Raw genomic sequence first — 18926 nt, forward strand, 5'->3', positions numbered from 1 at the left:
TAGCTGTATTCTGTACGTTTGACTCGTGCACAATCATTTTCTTCCAAATACGATAGTTTTGGGCTTCTGGTATGATACTTGGACATTTCCAATATGGCAACACTGCAGCAGATACAAATTAAAAATGAAGGAAGACCCCATGCCTTAATTGGATATAGGCTACAGCAATCAGTTTCACTAAATGGCCGAATGTGCTCTTTAAACACGGACATTTAAAAGGACAGAAGGATGGATTTTTGCTTCAAGTGATAGGCTAGGTGAGTAAAATTATATTTATATCGTCTTGCTGTATGTCATATTTACATTTCCTGTCTAAAAGTGACAAAAAAAGCAATTTTAAAACAGTTAATGAAAAAAAAAATCCTCGAGAAGGGATCCCCCGACCTCTACTATTTAGTGTGACTATTTTAAAACCCACCAGCCACCAATGGTAAAAATGTAAAAGTAAGAAAGGTTTAACCCATTTCAAGTAATTATAATGTAGGTCTCACTTAAACATTTTCTTAACACACATCATACCTGACAGCTAAAAAAAAAAAAAATCTGTACTATGTAAAGAGACTATTCATTAATGTTAATGCAGTAATATTTTTAACTTTGAGGTGTGCTTTGATGTAAGGTAAAGTGGGTTCGTTTTTTTGCCCAAATTCCTCTGACTAAAGCAGATTTTATGATCTAAACCAGTGGTTCTCAACTTTTATGACTACAAGGCCCCCCTTTGTCCACAAGAATATTCAAAGACCCCATGAGTTTTGCATTCAGTCCTGATTTACTGGAAAACGATATTTGCATATATATATATATATATATATATATATATATGGCCCTATTTTAACGATCTAAGCACATGGTCTTAAGCGCATGACGCAAGTGCACTTAGGGCGTGTCCGAATCCACTTTTTACATTCCACCCAGTCTAGGATAGGGGAAGCAACATTAAAGTTAATGATAACTAAAGTATTAACATAAAACAAAAGTTTGGCTCAAAAAGTTACATACCAGAAACAAAAGAAATGTAGTACAACAAGGTTTATTGGTATGGGAAGTGTAAAATAACTTTTTTCAGGAGTGGGAAAAGCCAAAAAAACTAAAAATAATACCTTTAACTACAGGGACGCAATCTACACTTACCTTAAGGAAAGAAAAGGAAAGGAAAGAAATAAAATAGTTCCCTGACTCCCTCTCTATTTTAAACAGGAGAAAAGCATAGTATTACAAAAACAAAAATGGTACCCACTCCCTAGAACTTACAGTACAAGTTTAGTCTATATACAACATTTACAAGAGAAACATCAGATCTACAGTTTAACTGTTGGGTTCAGCAAATAAGTAGTGTCTACATCAACGTAACACTGTTTATACAAGCTTTTAACAACAAAAAGAAATAAAATGGGTACGTTTTGTAATAAATCACAACAGGTTAGCAACTGACAGGATAAGTAAAATAAGCTTTGTAATGATTCACAACCGAACAGCAGCAGCAATGTACATTAACAACAAACAAGGCAAGCCTTGCTTTTCCTTGAAGACCAATCCCAACCGAGCAGTCGTCAGCAGAGGTGAGCACCCTCACCTGGCTTTACCTGCACAGAAGAAAAAGGCAGAAAAACGACCACTACTGCCACTTAGCAGCCTGACATACATGACGTTCAAATTGATAAAATAAAATAAATTATACCGTAGGACTTAACAGTTTAACGATGGGCAAAATGGCTGCATGATCTAAAAGTGTTGTCCCTATTCTCTCTTGCAGTCTATTTCAGTTGCCTCAAAATAGCAACGCGCCTGAACACACCTCATTTTCAGACCAGCATGCCCATGGACGAACAAGATGGGCGCGAATGCATTTGCTATTTAAACAACCTGGCGCAGGACGTGAAAATGATAACTGCGTCGGGCTGAAAGTAGCAAAAAACACTTGTGTTGCGCCTGACGCCGCATTACTCCGGGTGTTTGATAGGGCACATAGTGCCTATTGTTCAGCTGAAGTCAGTGTGGTGTTGATTCAGTACCGTTGTAAAGATCATCAATTATTAAATTAATTAATTTAATCTATAAAGAAGTTCTGCAGAAAACAGCGATGTCATCGTCCAGCTCAGTTCAGTTATCATCCAATAGTGTCAGTGTGATCAAATCAATAATATTTGAATTTTAAGTGTCCCCAACTATGTAAGCCAGAGGCGACAGTGGCAAGGAACCCAAACTCCATCAGGTGACAGAATGAAAAAAAAAAAACTTGGGAGAAACCAGGCTCAGCGGGAGCCAGTTCTCCTCTGGCCAAAGAATGAACACAGTGTGATTATGATTCCGGCTGCATCACAAGTTAGAATTCAGATTGTGGATCGGTAGCTTTCAGATATTTAATCCAGTTCCTTTTGCTTGAAGATCAAACCAAGTTTTCCAAGACTGTAAGAATCCTAAAAATAATAGAGTTGTAGATGAGGTGAATTAAAATAAGAAATAGCATGCTTTTTTTGTTTTAGCTTGTTCTGTCCAATTTTAAAATATTTTAAATCATCATCAGGCATCATTGGAAGTCTGCCTAGTGGGCCCTGGACTCCCAGGTTGAGAACCACTGATCTAGACATTTAATTATTTTAATTTAATCCCTTTCTAATAATGGCACAGATATTTTTTTGTCACATACATGGTTTCTTCTACCAAAAGAAAGCAAATGTGGTAAATGTTAGGACTGTCCCAGTCTCCCCTACACTACACTCATGTACGCATGTGTGATTATTTCCTTCTATCTATCTCTCATGTTGTGATGAGAATCTCTGATAAGACTGGCAAGCAGGGAGCATAATTGCTTTGGATTTGAAGTGCTCATGTCAAAGGTCCTGGTGCTCAGAGGAAGTCCAAGTGATGGGGACAATTTCCACTGTCATCATTCATTGTGCAAACAGGGATGGGGAGACGCTGCTCCATAATGAACGCTGGAGACACTGCAGGTGAACAGCTTGATTAAATGACATTACCACGACATCCATTCACAGTTCAGTGCACACAAAATGACGAGAGACCAAACAAATTAGCCAAGCTTGAGCAAGGTTTCTGTGGCAAATGGCCTGGATGAGTGTGTAAAGGGATTCACTGCTATTGACAGGTGCCACTTAACGGCAGAATGTGCCTCCATTCAGATTAAAGGTTTTCTGACATGCCACATCAAAACATCATTGACAATATAATTGACAATTGTCCCTCAAGTCATTGGAGGTCACAAGTATATGGCCTGGAAGCAGATGTCAATGTATTGCAATTGGCTAGAAAGCTTTTGTGCCTCCCATTGGCTTCTGAAGATGATTTTACATATATTATTTTAGTTCTGCACAGTAAGGCCTCTTTCAAAACAAAATATTTAGCAATGAGATTAACATGAAAATATGCTTAAAGTAGCTTTAAGTGATGAAAAAAGCTGTTGTTTCTCTGATGTTTGGATGTTCAGGTGTGCGTCACTCAGAGCGGTTATGAACATCCATGTTGACACACTAAATATTTATTTAGGTCTCTCCCCAACGTATTCAAATAACCTCAATCGCTCAAAGTCAAAGGCATACGCCTCAACACAAGCAATGCTGGCAAGGGACCAAGCAACTAAACAGAAGCGCTCGTTGTCACAATGGCTCCTGAACTCCCAGCATGCATTGCAACAGCAGAAGTGTGTGTGTGGATTAGATAAAGCAGCGGGAGACTCCAATCCAAGACACAAGGGCCACCCAGCTAAGAGAGCATATGAAAAAGCACTGAATACAGTCCTTGAAAACCCCTGCCAACCCAAATGTGTTTGACTAAAAAACAATGTGACAGAAGCAGTCTGGAAATGGTCTTAACGGGATTTAACAGGAAACATATGAAACATGCCATTTGCACTGTGACTTTCAAACAGACCCTGTTGTTTTGGTGTCTGATTAAATGGTTCCTTTCATTCTGACAATAGAGTATCTGTCTCACAGAGGTTCATTTGGGGTTATTGACACTGACAAACGGCATTATGCAGACAGCAGAGACATGATTGGGGGTAGAAACGAAGCATTCAGACTCTATTTACATGAAAGTCAAGAGTGCACTAAACCCACAAGATTCTCACTTTCCCATTACAACAGTAAAAGAATAATGTCTCATCAGCAAAGCAATTGAGCCATATTGACTCAAAATATATTTTCATTCGAGTTTGTCATGACCTGTGTTATAATTTTGAAAAAATAAATTTTATTTCCACAGCGTTCCTTAAACCGTTGGTTGTCTATGTTTAACATCTCTGATGACTAAATATCTTGTTGTGTGTTAAAATGCTCAATTAAACATTGTGACTCAACGGCCCATCAACAACCTCAAGCAAACAGTCCTGAAATAGAAAGTGAACACCGTTTCTCTATAGTATTCAATAACAGGCTTACAAGGGAGTGGTCTCACTGCTAGCAGCTGTTGAGTGATTCAATATAATACTTTAATAAGCACAAAAAAAAAAACCCACACAAAAAAAAAAATTCATACATAAAACTGCAGACCTGCGTGTTTATGAGTAGAATATCCCTCAGGCTGAACTGACAGCAGCTCTCTTCACAAAGCTATTTGAGGGACTGAACTTTCAACACCTCCAATAAACAGTGAGCTGGCAGCACTCATGCACGGAATTATGGGTCATACCGAGAGCAGGGCCTCTATTCGACAGCTCCATACTAATGGTTTATGCATATGCATGTGCGTCTTCATTGGAGCAGTACAGCTGGAGTCGTCCTCTCTGTCCTGTCTGAGCTGAACAATTCCCCTTTGGCTGTGTTTACCGTGGACAAATGCTGTTTTGATATTCACACACACGCAGGCATCGACCTGCCAATCAGAGCCCTCGTGCCCTCTAGTCTTTTCAGAAACTAGTTCATCTGTGAGGCTGCCAATTAAACAGCACAATGAAAGACTGGAGACCCTCCCAGAAGCCCAAGCGGATGCAGAAGTCTGCACATACAGAGCCAGTAAAAACACTTAGAATTAAATGACACTGTGCATGAAGGTCTCAGATGCAATGTGCTGCCATTCAGAAGGATAAACCCACAAAGTTGTAAGTGAAAACTGCTGTGTGAAAGATCAAAAATGGCAAAGCTTCTGTCAAAAATGTTGTTTAACTGTTGAATGTTTCTTGACAATTTGTTTAATGTCAATGGGAAATGGCTTTCACAACCAATTTAAAAAAGAAATTGCATATTCCTTGAACTCACCTTGAAAATACTTTATCCACAGGCAATTGGTGTGAAGTGGGCGTTCCATTGACAAGATTTTTGAGATGCTGCATCACCTATAACAGCAGCCTAAAACAAGTGGTAAATAGAGTATAGCATGTTGATGTATTTTTGTAGGCCATCCTGTAAGTTCGCATCACCCTGGTTCCTTCAACAAAAACCCAGTTATATTTTTTTCCATTGGCTTTTGGATTATTGCATAAAATAAGCTGACCTACAAAACTTTATGATTCTTACGTTCATCATGATAAATCGTAACAAATTAACACAACTTTCACAAATTTTGAAGCCTAAATACATTCACCAGCTAAAAAAAAAGCTAAACGAAGGCTATAAATGAACTACACCAGTCACATGACTTCATGTCACCACCATTCGACAACTTTCAGTCTTAATTTAAGGATAATTTTCCTTAAAAGTAAGGGTTAGAATAGTTTGCAAGAGTGTATCAATGCAACGAGGCTGTGAAAGCAGACTAGTGAGTTTAATGTGCCTGACTGCCTCTGTAGCCCAATTTAGACACTTGTTAGCAAAGGTTGTTAGCAAGACAAGTAAAAAAAAAAAAAAAAAAAAAAAGAGCTATTACTGACGTATTTCATGCTGTAGAATAAAACATTAAAATATTTTGAGCTTGTTAACCACAGATCTTTAACCAAAACAAAACATTGACTTCAGGACGATGGAACCAAAATGACTAAACGCTAACTCACTTCTGGGTTTAGGCAGACACAAATAAGTCATCCTAGCAGCACTCTATAGATATTTGACTATTATATTGACCCACGTTCCCTGAAATCCAAAAATGATTTGAGTTGTTTTAGAGTAAAGGCCCTGATATACTTCAGTCGAAATCGAAAAACTGATGTGATGTCATTTCGAACCAAATCAGGCCACAACGAACTTCATTTGGAGTGTAATTGAGAGGAAAGCGCACTGCACATATTTACATATTCATCTAACTGTCGCTCTCAGCAGTGTGGGCGGCGTTGGATGCTAACAGTATATTGCTGGTCACGTATTTCAAACTTCGTTTTACCCCTAAGCGAAGAATGAAAAATAACTTTGCCGTGAATATATCAATATTATCGGGGCCTTAAGTAAGAAAGGTTAGTGAATAAAGAAAACAAAGAACATGCATTAAGACAGATAATGGAGTGAATTTTGATTTCTTACTGAGTTTATTGCATTTTGAAATGAGAACAAACAGGAGAAGAGGTTTTTTTTGTGTGTGTGTATTTTAAAACAATCCAGAGTCCCTAAGGAAAAAGCACTCTTCTTTTGATGACCATCCCCACGCTCAGAAAGACACACGCTGCTTCTTTCACAGTCATTTCCATGGTGTCGAGGTTACTGCAGTCTCTTCTCATCTGGCCGGTTAGTGTTCTCTAAAGAGGCAGAATTTCCTCAAGGGAGTGTTGTGAGAGCGCTGCTCCCCTCATGCCGAGCACACACAAGGAGTGTTGACTACATCCCAGTGGACTGGCGTCAGCTCCGCTAAGGCTTCGGTCTACACTGAAACGTGCCCAGGGATCCCTGCTTGCTTAAGGTTTTGCATGTCCTGCCATTCTGTACACTTGTGTAGACAGAGCTGGCTCCAAAATGCCTGCACGGATCGCTCCGCTGTCTCAGCGAGGCTTCTCAAAAGACACAGCCTCTGTTGCAGAAATGTTTGAAGAACACACAAACAACATAAAACAAAACTATTCCTGTGGTGAGGAACTGTCAACATCGTGCATCATTCTGTATATTGTACACTCCCATAAAGACATGTAGTCATTGGTGCAGTTTGAGGGCATTTTTAAGTTAAAAGAGAAAAGAAAATGAATTTGTAGGATTGGCATGATGTTTACAGTCACTGTACTTTATTCCCGTAATATTTGAGCACAAAGTACATGTGGTTTCTTTAATATAAACAGTCCTTTAGCACTTCATTATGTCAACAAGAATATTATATTTTCAATTAAGCTGACATTCAAGAACACGGATGATAACACACACCATGCCAGATCATAAACACACTGTAGCTTTACAAGCACACAAAAAAGCGACTGACCTCCTCATGCCAGAATCCCTGAGAAAACATTCCAGAATCACAACCAAGGAGACAGAGGAGAGTGTGTGGAGTCTCATTTATTAGACATGCTTTTAGCTGGGAACAAAGATGGGAAGAGTCTGTTGCTCTTAGCCCAAAGCCAACAGTGAGAACACCTGGCCCGTAAATGAATGACTGCTGGGACTGAAAATGAACATAAAAGCCAAAGACGCTTTTAAGTTGTGCTAAAAGGCAAAGGGGCTTCAATTTCTACAACAAAATAAAAAATAAAATAACATAAAGAAAGCTATTCTAAAACATCACAACGCTTGCTGTCACTTGAAAGCAAAAAAAAGGTTTCAGTCTTTAAAACCTTTAAACTTTAAAATTGGAGTCTTTAATCTGCAGTAAAAAAAGAAGAAAAAAAAGAAGAATAAAGAAATATTACTAACCATCCAACATAAATTACCTTTACTTGACCTTAAAACACAAGACATTAGTATTCGACCATCGGTTTGAGTCCTTTGGTCACTCCACACACTTATAAGGCCTTGTCCGACACATCGAGATGAATTTACAGTGTCAGTGAAGCTCAATCACAAAAATCATGATTATGGCAGCCAAAGCAAGTCCAAAAGAGAGCAGTTTGAGTCCATCACCATCAAATCTCCATGACCATCCCACTAGCGCAGAGGATGCAACAGAGGCACGGACTGTCTTCAGCTCCTGTGAAATGAAAGAGAATTGAAGATAAATACGAGACAGAGATAAGACAGCGATAAGAGTGATCTCAGTCTTATGGGTCATTCATATCTGTTACTGTACAAGTGATGTGTTAGTGACTCCTGCTGCCTTTTGCATGGGGACCTTCCTAAAGCATGTTAAAGCTCATCTCTGGGTCTGTGCTCAAACAAAAAAAAGCATTCAATAGCTTTATTCTCTACTTTCATGTGTCTTCATTCCACTACTGAAAGCCACGAAAAGCACCTGCGCTCAGCGGCAATCATGGGTGGTTCAACAGAAATAAAGACCCATTAAATACTGAAATCATATTCAACATCATCACCTGTCCTGCACTAATCACAACTCAAAAGAAAAAGATGAATACTGTGACAACAGTTTATGGTTTTATGCATTTATGCATCGATGGTGTTAAATCATCACAATCGCTGGAGCATGAGAACACTTGGATGGAAACTGACTGTGTGATGTGAAATGAGTAAATGTGTGCGGTCCAGATGTCATCCATCTACATCACTCTGACAGGATGGTGACAGAGGGCAGTTGTGCTCGAAAATGGAAAGAGAATTAAGCACAACTTCACATCAGAGGACACATCAGAGACTCAAAGGGTAAAATGGTTGTAAGTGGAAGTCGTGTCCTCTCTAATGTGTTGGCACATTAAAGGATCATCTATAATGGACACAGTAATGGGTTGATGTCTCACATAAGGACAGGCCTGACAGCTCACCCAATAATATGTGTTCATTTCTGTACCCCTGATATTAAATATAGAGCCTCAATCTGAACGGCTATTTTGTGATTTTAATATTTTAGGCTGTCATGGTGTTAATAGCCATGCAGATTGTAATTTGAGCCCACTGCCCATTGCATTTCTGTGCTTTTAGGAAAGTGTAGGTGGTGATCTTTTGGGCAGTCGGAACATTATGAAAAGTGATATTCCTGGGCAGCCATCTTTAGCATCTCTGGGTCATTAAAGACCATTACAGAGAGCGTATATTGCTTTAATGTTAAAAGAATTTAATGAAAGCAACAATGTATAATTCACCTCAGATCTTCAAACAAGAACGTTCAAACTGTGAACTCAATGTGAACAAACAAGTGTATTCAAATGACAAAGACTGTTTCAGTCACCCAGTATATATTTTTAATCATGTTAAAGAGGTCATATTTATGTTTTTGATTATTTGCTAATCCATTTCTTTGCAAGTGCACTGCATCTGCAGAGAGACTGCCCACACCCTCTTCTGATTTTTTATTGATTTTGCCATATTTTGAAGTCGTAGCTGGAATCTTATTGCATCGCATCTGGTTAGGGCACGGTGTAAGTGTACATTACAATAAGCTTCCATTTGTTAACTACGTTATTTAACATAATCTAACAATGAAAAAGACTTGGCCTTTTCTGGACAGACAGGAAATCATGGAAAAGGGAGAGAGGGGAATTTGACCGGGAAAGGATCTTAAGCCAGGACTCGATCTCAGGTTGCCTGAAGTGCAACTGCATACGTTGGAGGACTTGCACACATAGCTATGGCTCCAACAATCTTAGTTAAAGGGGTCATATAATGGTACATGCACTTTTACAAGTTGATTGTACTGAAATGTGTGTTGGCAGTGCCTGTACACAACCATCATAAAATGATAAAAATCCATCCAGTGTTTTTTTTTTTTTTATCTTCTTATGTTTTCCCCCATCTCAAATCAAGCCGTTCGATTTTGTGACGTCACAAAATCGACGCCCCTCCCACGATTATTGATTGACAGCAGCGTTTCAACACAGACCCACCCTCGCCCGTGAGCGAGCTGTCAATCATAGCCCGCGCGTCATTGGTGATAGAATGGCGTCTAAGCGATTGTGGTGTTCTGTTCTTGGGTGTAATAAGGCACACAGCAGTCATTTTGATATTCCTAAATCCAAACCGCTGAAGACGCAGTGGCTGAGTTTGTTTTCGAAGGGAATATTCCCCAAAAACAACGTCAATGCTTTCATGTTTGCGCGAATCATTTCACACACCAGACTGCTTTACAAACGAGGTCAGTATAAAGCTGGTTTTGCTAAGAAGCTGCTCCTGAAAAAAGGATCGGTACCAACTATTCGTGTTCCTGCTGCACCTACAGAAGAAGAAGTGAGTGTAACGTTTTATTAACCTTTATATTAATATTTATATTAATCTTTGCAAATCGCTTGCTGCACGCTTCACGATGAATGCGGCTGTTTACACTCAGGGTACATTACGGCATGTTTTCTATGTACGACGTTCTCAATATAATTCATAATCCCACGCTTATAATGAACAACGCGTTATGGTTATTGTGTTATTATTAAAAACGGTGTACGCACAGAACAGAGGGGCGGGGTGAGCAAAGCTCATTATCATTTAAAGACACATGCACTTAAACGGCGTGCTGAAAACAGAGCTGTTTTTGACCAGGTAAAATGAGTGTTTTCTTACAATACTAATGAGAATTTTTAATTGAAGTATATTACAAACTTTTAATTTAGACCCTAAAGAATCATATTAGCTTGTACAAAAATGGCATTATATGACCCCTTTAATGTACATTTTTAAATAAAAAAATTATTTATTGAATTTAATTTATATATTTAAATTCTTCAAATAAACATTTACTGATACATTATTATAACCAAAAGTTGTATTTGTTAATATTATTTAATGTATCTGAGTAAAGATGAACAATTGTATTTTTATTAAGTAATGTTAACAAAAATGTATAAATACAGTAACAAATATATTGCTTTGTTAGTTAATGAATGAACTTTTTATAACTTTATTACTTGAATTACTTCAGGAGGCATTTTAGGTGTCACTTTTCTGCTGAAAATCGACTTGCGCCAAAAGAGTAACCTCTGACATGACGCTGAAACCTTTTTGCACAAGTTGACTAACATAGGCCATCTGCCGGAAGCTAGTTATTTTAGTTTATAAAGTTTTAAATATGGATATTTTTCTTACAAAAATGCATCACTTTGTTTCAGAAGGCTTTTATTAACCCCCTGGAGCCGTATGGATTACTTTTATGATGGATGGATGCACTTTTTTGGACTTCAAAATCAGGAGCGCCATTCACTACCATTATAAATCTTGGAAGAGCCAGCATATATATATATATATATATATTTTTTTTATATATATATATAATTCCGATTGTGTTTGGCTTAAAGAAGAGAGTCATATACACCTGATGGCTTGAGGGTGAGTATCATGGGATAATTTTCTTTTTGTGTGAACTATCCCTTTAAGGCGTGACTGAAGATATCATAGACAAGGGGGCATTTGAACACTAACCATGAACATGGCTGGTTAGTTAGTAACAGTCCTTATTGAGGAGAAGTGGCACTGGCAGGTATGGTCATGGTAAACACAGGATTTTTTAAATCAAACTTAAGGCTTTTTAAGACCTGCACAAATGAAATTAATTCCATATAGAGCAAGATGGTAACATACTAAACCATAAAAAAAAAAAAAAAAAAAAAAAAATGTAAAAACAATTCAAAACAACTTTACAGTTCAAATAATACAGAATTATAAACATTATTTCAGCCTTTAATCAATTTATTTTTTAAGAAAAGGGATGGGTCAGAATTACAAATTATTATATTTATATGAATTAAAAAAAATTATTACAAATTAATTTAAAATAACTTTATATCTATATTTCATCCTAATTGTTTTGGATTATTCGAAAACACATTAGCGCCTTTTCAATACACTGACTGAATGAAAATGCAATTTTACTCTCTGACAGTATATGCCGCTTATGGATGGCAGAAATATGGCATTTGCAGGTATGATATAAACACCATAAAGTAAACATTTTCATAATAAGCAATCTTTTGGCATAAATGTGCAACATTCATTGATTGTGAACTTCTCTGAAACCACAAGCCTGTAACAGCGCCACGTTTTTACTTTGAAGCATGCAGCGTTCACATTTAATTAAATCCACTGCTTTAGAAGTTTAATAATAATTAATAAATAATAATAATAATTCATTACATTTATATAGCGCTTTTCTCTGCACTCAAAGCGCTTTACATAAGGGGGGATCTCCTCATCCACTACCAATGTGCAGCATCCACCTGGATGATGCGACGGCAGCCATATTGCGCCAGAACGCCCACCACACACCAGCTTATTGGTGGAGAGGAGACAGAGTTATGAAGCCAATGAGTATATAGGGATAATTAGGAGGCCATGATGGACAGAGGCAACTGGGCAAATTTGGCCATTTGTTACAGCGAGGACCTCGGTTTAGCGTCTCATCCGAAGGACAGTGCTCTTTGACAGTACAGTGTCCCCGTCACTATACTGGGGCGTTAGGACCCACACAGACCACAGGGTGAGCACCCCCTGCTGGCCTCGCTAACACCTCTTCCAGCAGCAACCTAGTTTTTCCCAGTAGGTCTCCCATCCATGTACTAACCAGGCTCAACCCTGCTTAGCTTCTGTGGGCAACCTGTCTTGGGCTACAGGGTGATATGGCTGCTGGCCAAATAATAATCACATTAAGCCATATAACGATTCTGTTATTTCTTTCCCCTTGAAATAATAAAGACGTTTCTCTAATAGCAATTAATTTAAGTATTTAATAGAATTTAAGACTTACAGTAAGAAACCGCGGGAACCCTGTATCGTGGGCCTTTTAGTGGCATCTGTGCGTCTCAATGTGTATCAGGTTCCAGATGGTGCCTTCCTCTGCCGAGTGTGACTCTGTGTGCGAGTTTCTGAATGGAAACGTCGTCATTGTGCTTTACCAGAGTGGGATCATGTAGCAGACCCTCCACCCTCAGATGCCCTACATTAATCATTGTGCCTTATTCAAGCACCACCCCACCTCTTGAGATTGTATCCCACAATTTCTGGTCCTAGGGCTATCAAGAGAGCAGTCTGAGGCATTCAGTGCATTCACTTCTGACTCCCACATGACCGTAACATGTTTAGAACTTTTTTTGTGACTACAGTAGAAGAGATAACCTGCTCTATTTAACACGATAAAGTGGCTGAAAGTTCTTTAAAAGCACACAATCCATGGCCTCAGATTCTGAAAGCAGCCCATCTACAAAACCAGAATTGCTATTCAATTTCCTATTGTGCTAGACATATCCTATTCAAGGACGAATATGAACAAGTAAACTGTTCTGCGATGACTCTTATCAGAAGAAAAGCAAAGGAAAAGTAAACTCATTGTGAAATGTTTCCCTTGGGTGTGTGTATTGAGTCTGCGTCCCCACTTCAGCGGGCCTAGAACAGAACCCTGGGGATCTCCAGTGATGAATAATATAATCCAAGAGACGTTCTGCTCTAAGGAATGTCTGAAGTCGACATGAGGTTAGACTTGAGTAATGTAAAGCACCTCTAAGTCTCTGACTGCACTACAGGAGAGCGCAGAGGAACTGGTTGGAGTGTATTAAAACTTTCAGCTGTGTGGGGAATGCCTTTGTACTGAGCGGATATTCAGTGCAATTACTTGCCACCCATCTCATCCGAGGCAGGATGCCTGTGATGAATGCGGGTGCAGTAATACTGGATATCTCCTTAGCAATGGAGATGTGAGTTCCAGTTATCTGCTGATGCTGCACTACATATATTATAGGCCATGCACAGAAACCCTTGCTCAAATCCTCTGCCTCTTCCTCTTTCATCAAATAATCTGCTCATAGCTAAGAGGGAGGTTCATATGAAGAGTGTATTTCAGAATCCTATTCCCTTGTCAAATTGGAGCAGGGGCTGATGGAATGGCAGGTCCCATCAGCTTGTTTAAAAACTTAAGCCGAGACACGGCAGGCAAAAACATAGATTTTTCATGCAGTGGTCAGTTTTGAGATTTTGGGCTAGTTTACTCCTTCAATATGTGTTCTTTCAAGCTGCTATAAAGAAAACGTTGAAAATATACATTAATTTATTTTATTAAACATATGTCTTTATCATATGTTCAGATCTATCTACCGAAAATAAATGCAAAATCGTGCATATTTAATGAGATAATGCCTAATTTGCATAATTAAACATACAAATTTCTAAAACTTGTAATACATTTTTTTATATACTTGTGTAAGTAATAAACTGAGGAAGTTTCATGGTGATATTTATTATTGAACATTTTTACCCTATTCACCTGTAGTGTCTCGCCTTAAAATAAAAACTGGATGGGTCAAACCATTAGGAGATAATGGCTGTGGATTAAGAAGAGCAGTCTGCAGAGGACTAAACCATTCCTGTCATCATGTTTCTATTTTTGACTGGTACCTTGTGCTGGATCGATTTCTACATTTATTTTCACTTGAAAATTAGACAAAAGTAGTTGTATATTTAGATTTTTTTTGAAAAAAAAATGAAAAAAACAAGGAAAAAAATACTAACTAAAACCTGAATTGAATTGAACTGCACTTGATGTCTTGTGTGAAATTCTAAGAAAAATGAAGTAAAACCAGTTGAGAAGCACCAGAATAAAAGATAAAAACATTACCAGACTGTCACGGTTATGCTAGTTTGGACTTTTTGTGTTTCTCCACCTCCTGTCTGAGTTAGTCATTTGTTGTTATGGACACTGATTATGTTCAGCTGTGCACTAATTAATTATGTCATTATTGTGTTTAAATGTTCAGTTCCGTTTCAGTTAGCTTGTCTGGTGTCGTCAGTTCATGGATGAGTTGTATGCTACTCTGTTCTTGTGGATTATCATGTGGACCTATTAACCCTCTGGGGTCCTTCGTTTAACAGTCGGGATTAATATATATATATAAAAAATCATATTTTTTTTTTTTTTACTTGTTTTTTATAATATTTTTTCTTTTCTTTTTTGGTGTTTTGAGATAATTTTATGATTTTAATTAATATTTATTCAATAATTATGACCCATTTTTTCCCATTGAATATAATAGACATTTTTTATATATATTTTTTTTTTATTATTTTTTTATTAAAAAAATGTGTGTGTGTGTGTGTGTGTTTTTTTTGTACTCTTGATGTTTTAGAGATTCACCCCTTCACCGTTGAGTCCTTTTTTTCTGCATCCTGGCTGATTTGTAGATTGTATGCACAAAATTCTGTGTTTTCATATTTTTGACAATTTCCCATTCATTTCCTATGGGGGTAATTTTTGACCAAAGAGCAGAAGTGTGACGTGCTTGGATCATGACCCCAATATTTTTTGTGTGTTCACATACCTAATACCATAAAAGTCACCAAGTTTCGGAAAATTCCGATGAAGCTGTGATTTTTAAAAATTCAAAACAGATTTTTGTAATCTGAATTTATTAGTGTGTATGTGTATAAAAGTGTGTTTGTGTGTGTGTGTGTGGATGTGTCTGTTTTGCACTCTTGATGTTTTATAGATTAACCCCTTCACTGTTGTGTGCTTTTTTTCTGGATCGTGGCTGATTTGTAGATTGTACGCACAAAAAAACTCTGCATTTTCACATTTTTGCCAATTTCCCATTCATTTCCTATGGCGGGTCCATTTGGACCCGAAGGTCCTGAGTGTGACTATTTTTTTTACAACCACTTAGACTATTCAAATCCTGTCCCCAATTTTTTTGGGTGTTCATATACCAAGTACCAACAAAGTCACCAAATCTCGGACCATTCCAATGAAGCTATGATTTTTAACATTTTTTTATTTAAACGCTTCGGGTCCATTTGGACCCGAAGGACCCCAGAGGGTTAAATATTGCCTGTTTACGTTTATCTTCATCTTCATGTGTGTTTTTACAACCACCTGCGTGACACAGTCTAGTTTGGAGGGAGCCAGTGAGTTTTATTTCTCTCTCATTACTCTCTCCGTCTGCCAATATCTTTTCCTTTTTTTTCTCCTGTTCTTTCTCCTCTTTTGATGAATGTCAGTTAGAGTGACCGCTAGTGCATGCTGCATCCAGACACCACATTGATTCATGTCTGCTTCATACACACACACAAATCTAATGAGTGTCCGTCGATAGACTGTGGCGGCTCAGACTGAGGTGAGAGGCTCAAGGACAGGGACGCTGGGCCTCCAGACACCTGAACGATCTCCCGCCCGGCTGAGGTGATAATCCACACACACACACACACACACACACACACACACACACACACACACACACACACACACACACACACACACACACACACACACACACACACACACACACACACACACACACACACACACACACACCAGCCTGTGATCCATCTATCTCAGACGCTTCACCATGGGGATTAGACACAGCCGAACCCAAATAAACACTGACAACATCCAAACACAGGAATATACTAGAATGGAAAAATCTTCTTGTTTTGATGCTTGTCTACACTGAAGTCAAGTCAAGTCAAGTCATCTTCATTTATATAGCGCTTTTAACAATGTAGATTGTCTCAAAGCAAGAACAAGAGCTGAAAATGAAGATGTCCATTTTGACACCTATCCCATTATGAAACATTTTAGGAAATGATGTGAACTGGACTTGAATCTGTGTTGCCCACATGAGCATCAATGTTTCAGCATCAGCATTAAAGCATCAATGTTTCAGAGCATATAGACTAACCACTAATAGCTCAAACCCATATAAAACAAACAAACAAGCAACTTGAAGCAAGCAAGCAAAACATAACAAATCAAAACAAAGTACTTGACTAATCCAGAGTAGGGCTACCACTATATCATATTTTAACTACACAATTATTGTGACCAAACAAATTCACTAAAATTATATTAAGTTATTTATAGAAATTTGGAAATTAAGAAAATAATGCTATCAGTCAAATTTATCTTTAACTATTTATTTAGCGTTTCTCAGTTCTGGCCAATGAATCACACTGGAAATACGATTGTATGGAGACAGAAAGAGAGATTTTTGATCAGCACTTCCTGCAGACTCCCATGTCTAACAACAGAATTGTGTTCAGTAAATCAAACCAGTGACTAAACGGTCAACTTCACATTGTTGCTTTTAGTAGGATGAAAATAATCTGTTATTTAAACTGTGATTCAATTATATATAGAAAGCGATCAAAGAACACTTCCTTTACTATTGCTGGAGCTGTCAATCAAACAGTGCAAGTTTATCTGTGACTGAGTTCTGGACTCTCGCCAAAACTCCCATTATAAAGTCCCTTTTATCTATAGTCTTTGGTTATAATCAACACATCTCTTATTTACATTGTGTTTGCACTGTTAGTTATGATGAAATCATTCATTAGAGTGCAGAAATAGAGTTGCAATGACTAGATCACAGCATTCATGTACTCAACATGTGATCGGCTACAATGCTCATCACTGCAACCTTTCATGCCACGATCTAAATATAATGCCATAGATATAATGCTATAATCAACACTTTTCACTATTAGTAAACCTTGAGAGCTGTAACAAACATGCTAAAAGTTTTCGAGAGAATTCCACATGTAATACTAGCTATTTCATATGCAAAGATGTCAGCCAATCACAGCAGTGGGCGTTTACAATGAAGTCTCACAGCAGACACGCCCCTGTTCAAATCAGAGGGAAAAATCTGGGTAGAAAAAATGCCTTTTATTTCTAAATTATGACAATTTCTGATGAAAAATCACACTACTATTATAAGTACACCCCAGGAAACAGTTAAATGCAGTTAATGACCCCTTTAAATAACATGATTAAAGAATTTCAGCCAGAGCTGCGGCTTCAGTCACCCATCAGGAACATCAACGCTCAGACCTTCAATCTCAGTGTGCATATACAAAGACCCAATGCAGCCAACAGTAATCACTGTGCAATATTTTTTCCAGACATCCAGTAAGCCTCCCATCAGGGTCATCAATCAAGTTACTGACACTGCTCCTCTATCCATCAGTGACTGACCAATACAAACAACAGGAAAACCTCATCTGTACATTAGTGTGAACATTCAGTCTAAGACTGTAGAAGCAGAGACTTTGCTGTTACAGCTTATCAGAGAACTCAACCCAAGAACAGAGCGAGCAGAGAGGAATGGGATGAGCTCAAGGATCCCTCTTCAGTTTGATATCTGGCTTTGCAGTAACAGTAGATACTATGAAGCCATCTTATCTGGAAAGAGAGGAACCAGAGTAAAGAACAAGATCAACGTAAATAACTAACGGTAACCCCTTACAATAAGGTTCATTAGTTAACATTAGTTAATGTATTAACTAACCTGAACTAACCACAAGCAATCCATTTGTTACTGTATTTGTTAATCTTTGTTAACGTTAGTTAATAAAAATACAGCTGTTCATTCTTAGTTCATGTTAATTCACAGTGCCCACCACAGATATAAATACAGCTTGAATCATTTGCACATGAACAAACAACAAACATTTACAGAAATAAGGCAATATGTGCTTTGATAAGCACGTTCCAGCTGGCTGTAGTCACTCAGATGGCTAACATCAAAATAGGCTAGAAGAACTTACACTACGGTTACACTTTATTTTACAGTATGTGCACTTTCAATGTACTTACAGTATACCTACCCACGAAAGTACTGAGTAATAAGGTAAAACCATGGGTTAAGGTTAGGTTCAGGGTTAGTACCTAGTTATTACCTAGTTAGTGTCATTACTACAATAAGTCCATAGTATGTACATGCGAAACAGGACTGTAAAATAAAGTTCTACCTACACTACCATCACTTCATGTTTCTCCTTCACTTTTCTTGATGGGATGCGTGTAGGATGAGACTCAGGACAGGAACGTGTCCACATCCATTACAGAAACAGCCAGTGTCAGCAGGGAAAACTTGGCCAGTGGCTCTCCATATGATGTAAAGGTCCAGCAATTACAATTGCCACTGGAGAAACCCGCTGACACACACACACACACACACACACACACACACACACACACACACACACACACACACACACACACACACACACACACACACAGACATAGAGAGAACAGTGTCTTTCAACAGA

At 38.1% G+C, this 18926-nt stretch overlaps 1 protein-coding gene across 1 annotated transcript in view; it reads right to left on the reverse strand.

Moving 5' to 3' along the window:
• Positions 1 to 7346: 7346 nt before the first annotated feature.
• The window catches only part of cdkal1 (CDK5 regulatory subunit associated protein 1-like 1), a 392997-nt gene continuing 381417 nt past the window's right edge, over positions 7347 to 18926 (reverse strand). The window contains exon 15 of the mRNA XM_084385852.1: positions 7347 to 7992. Within this exon, the coding sequence (XP_084241978.1) occupies positions 7849 to 7992 (144 nt within the window). The 3' untranslated portion in view covers positions 7347 to 7848. The remainder of the gene's footprint in view (positions 7993 to 18926) is intronic.

Source organism: Rutilus rutilus, assembly GCF_951802725.1.
Source record: "Rutilus rutilus genome assembly, chromosome: 17".
Lineage (NCBI taxonomy): Eukaryota > Metazoa > Chordata > Actinopteri > Cypriniformes > Leuciscidae > Rutilus > Rutilus rutilus.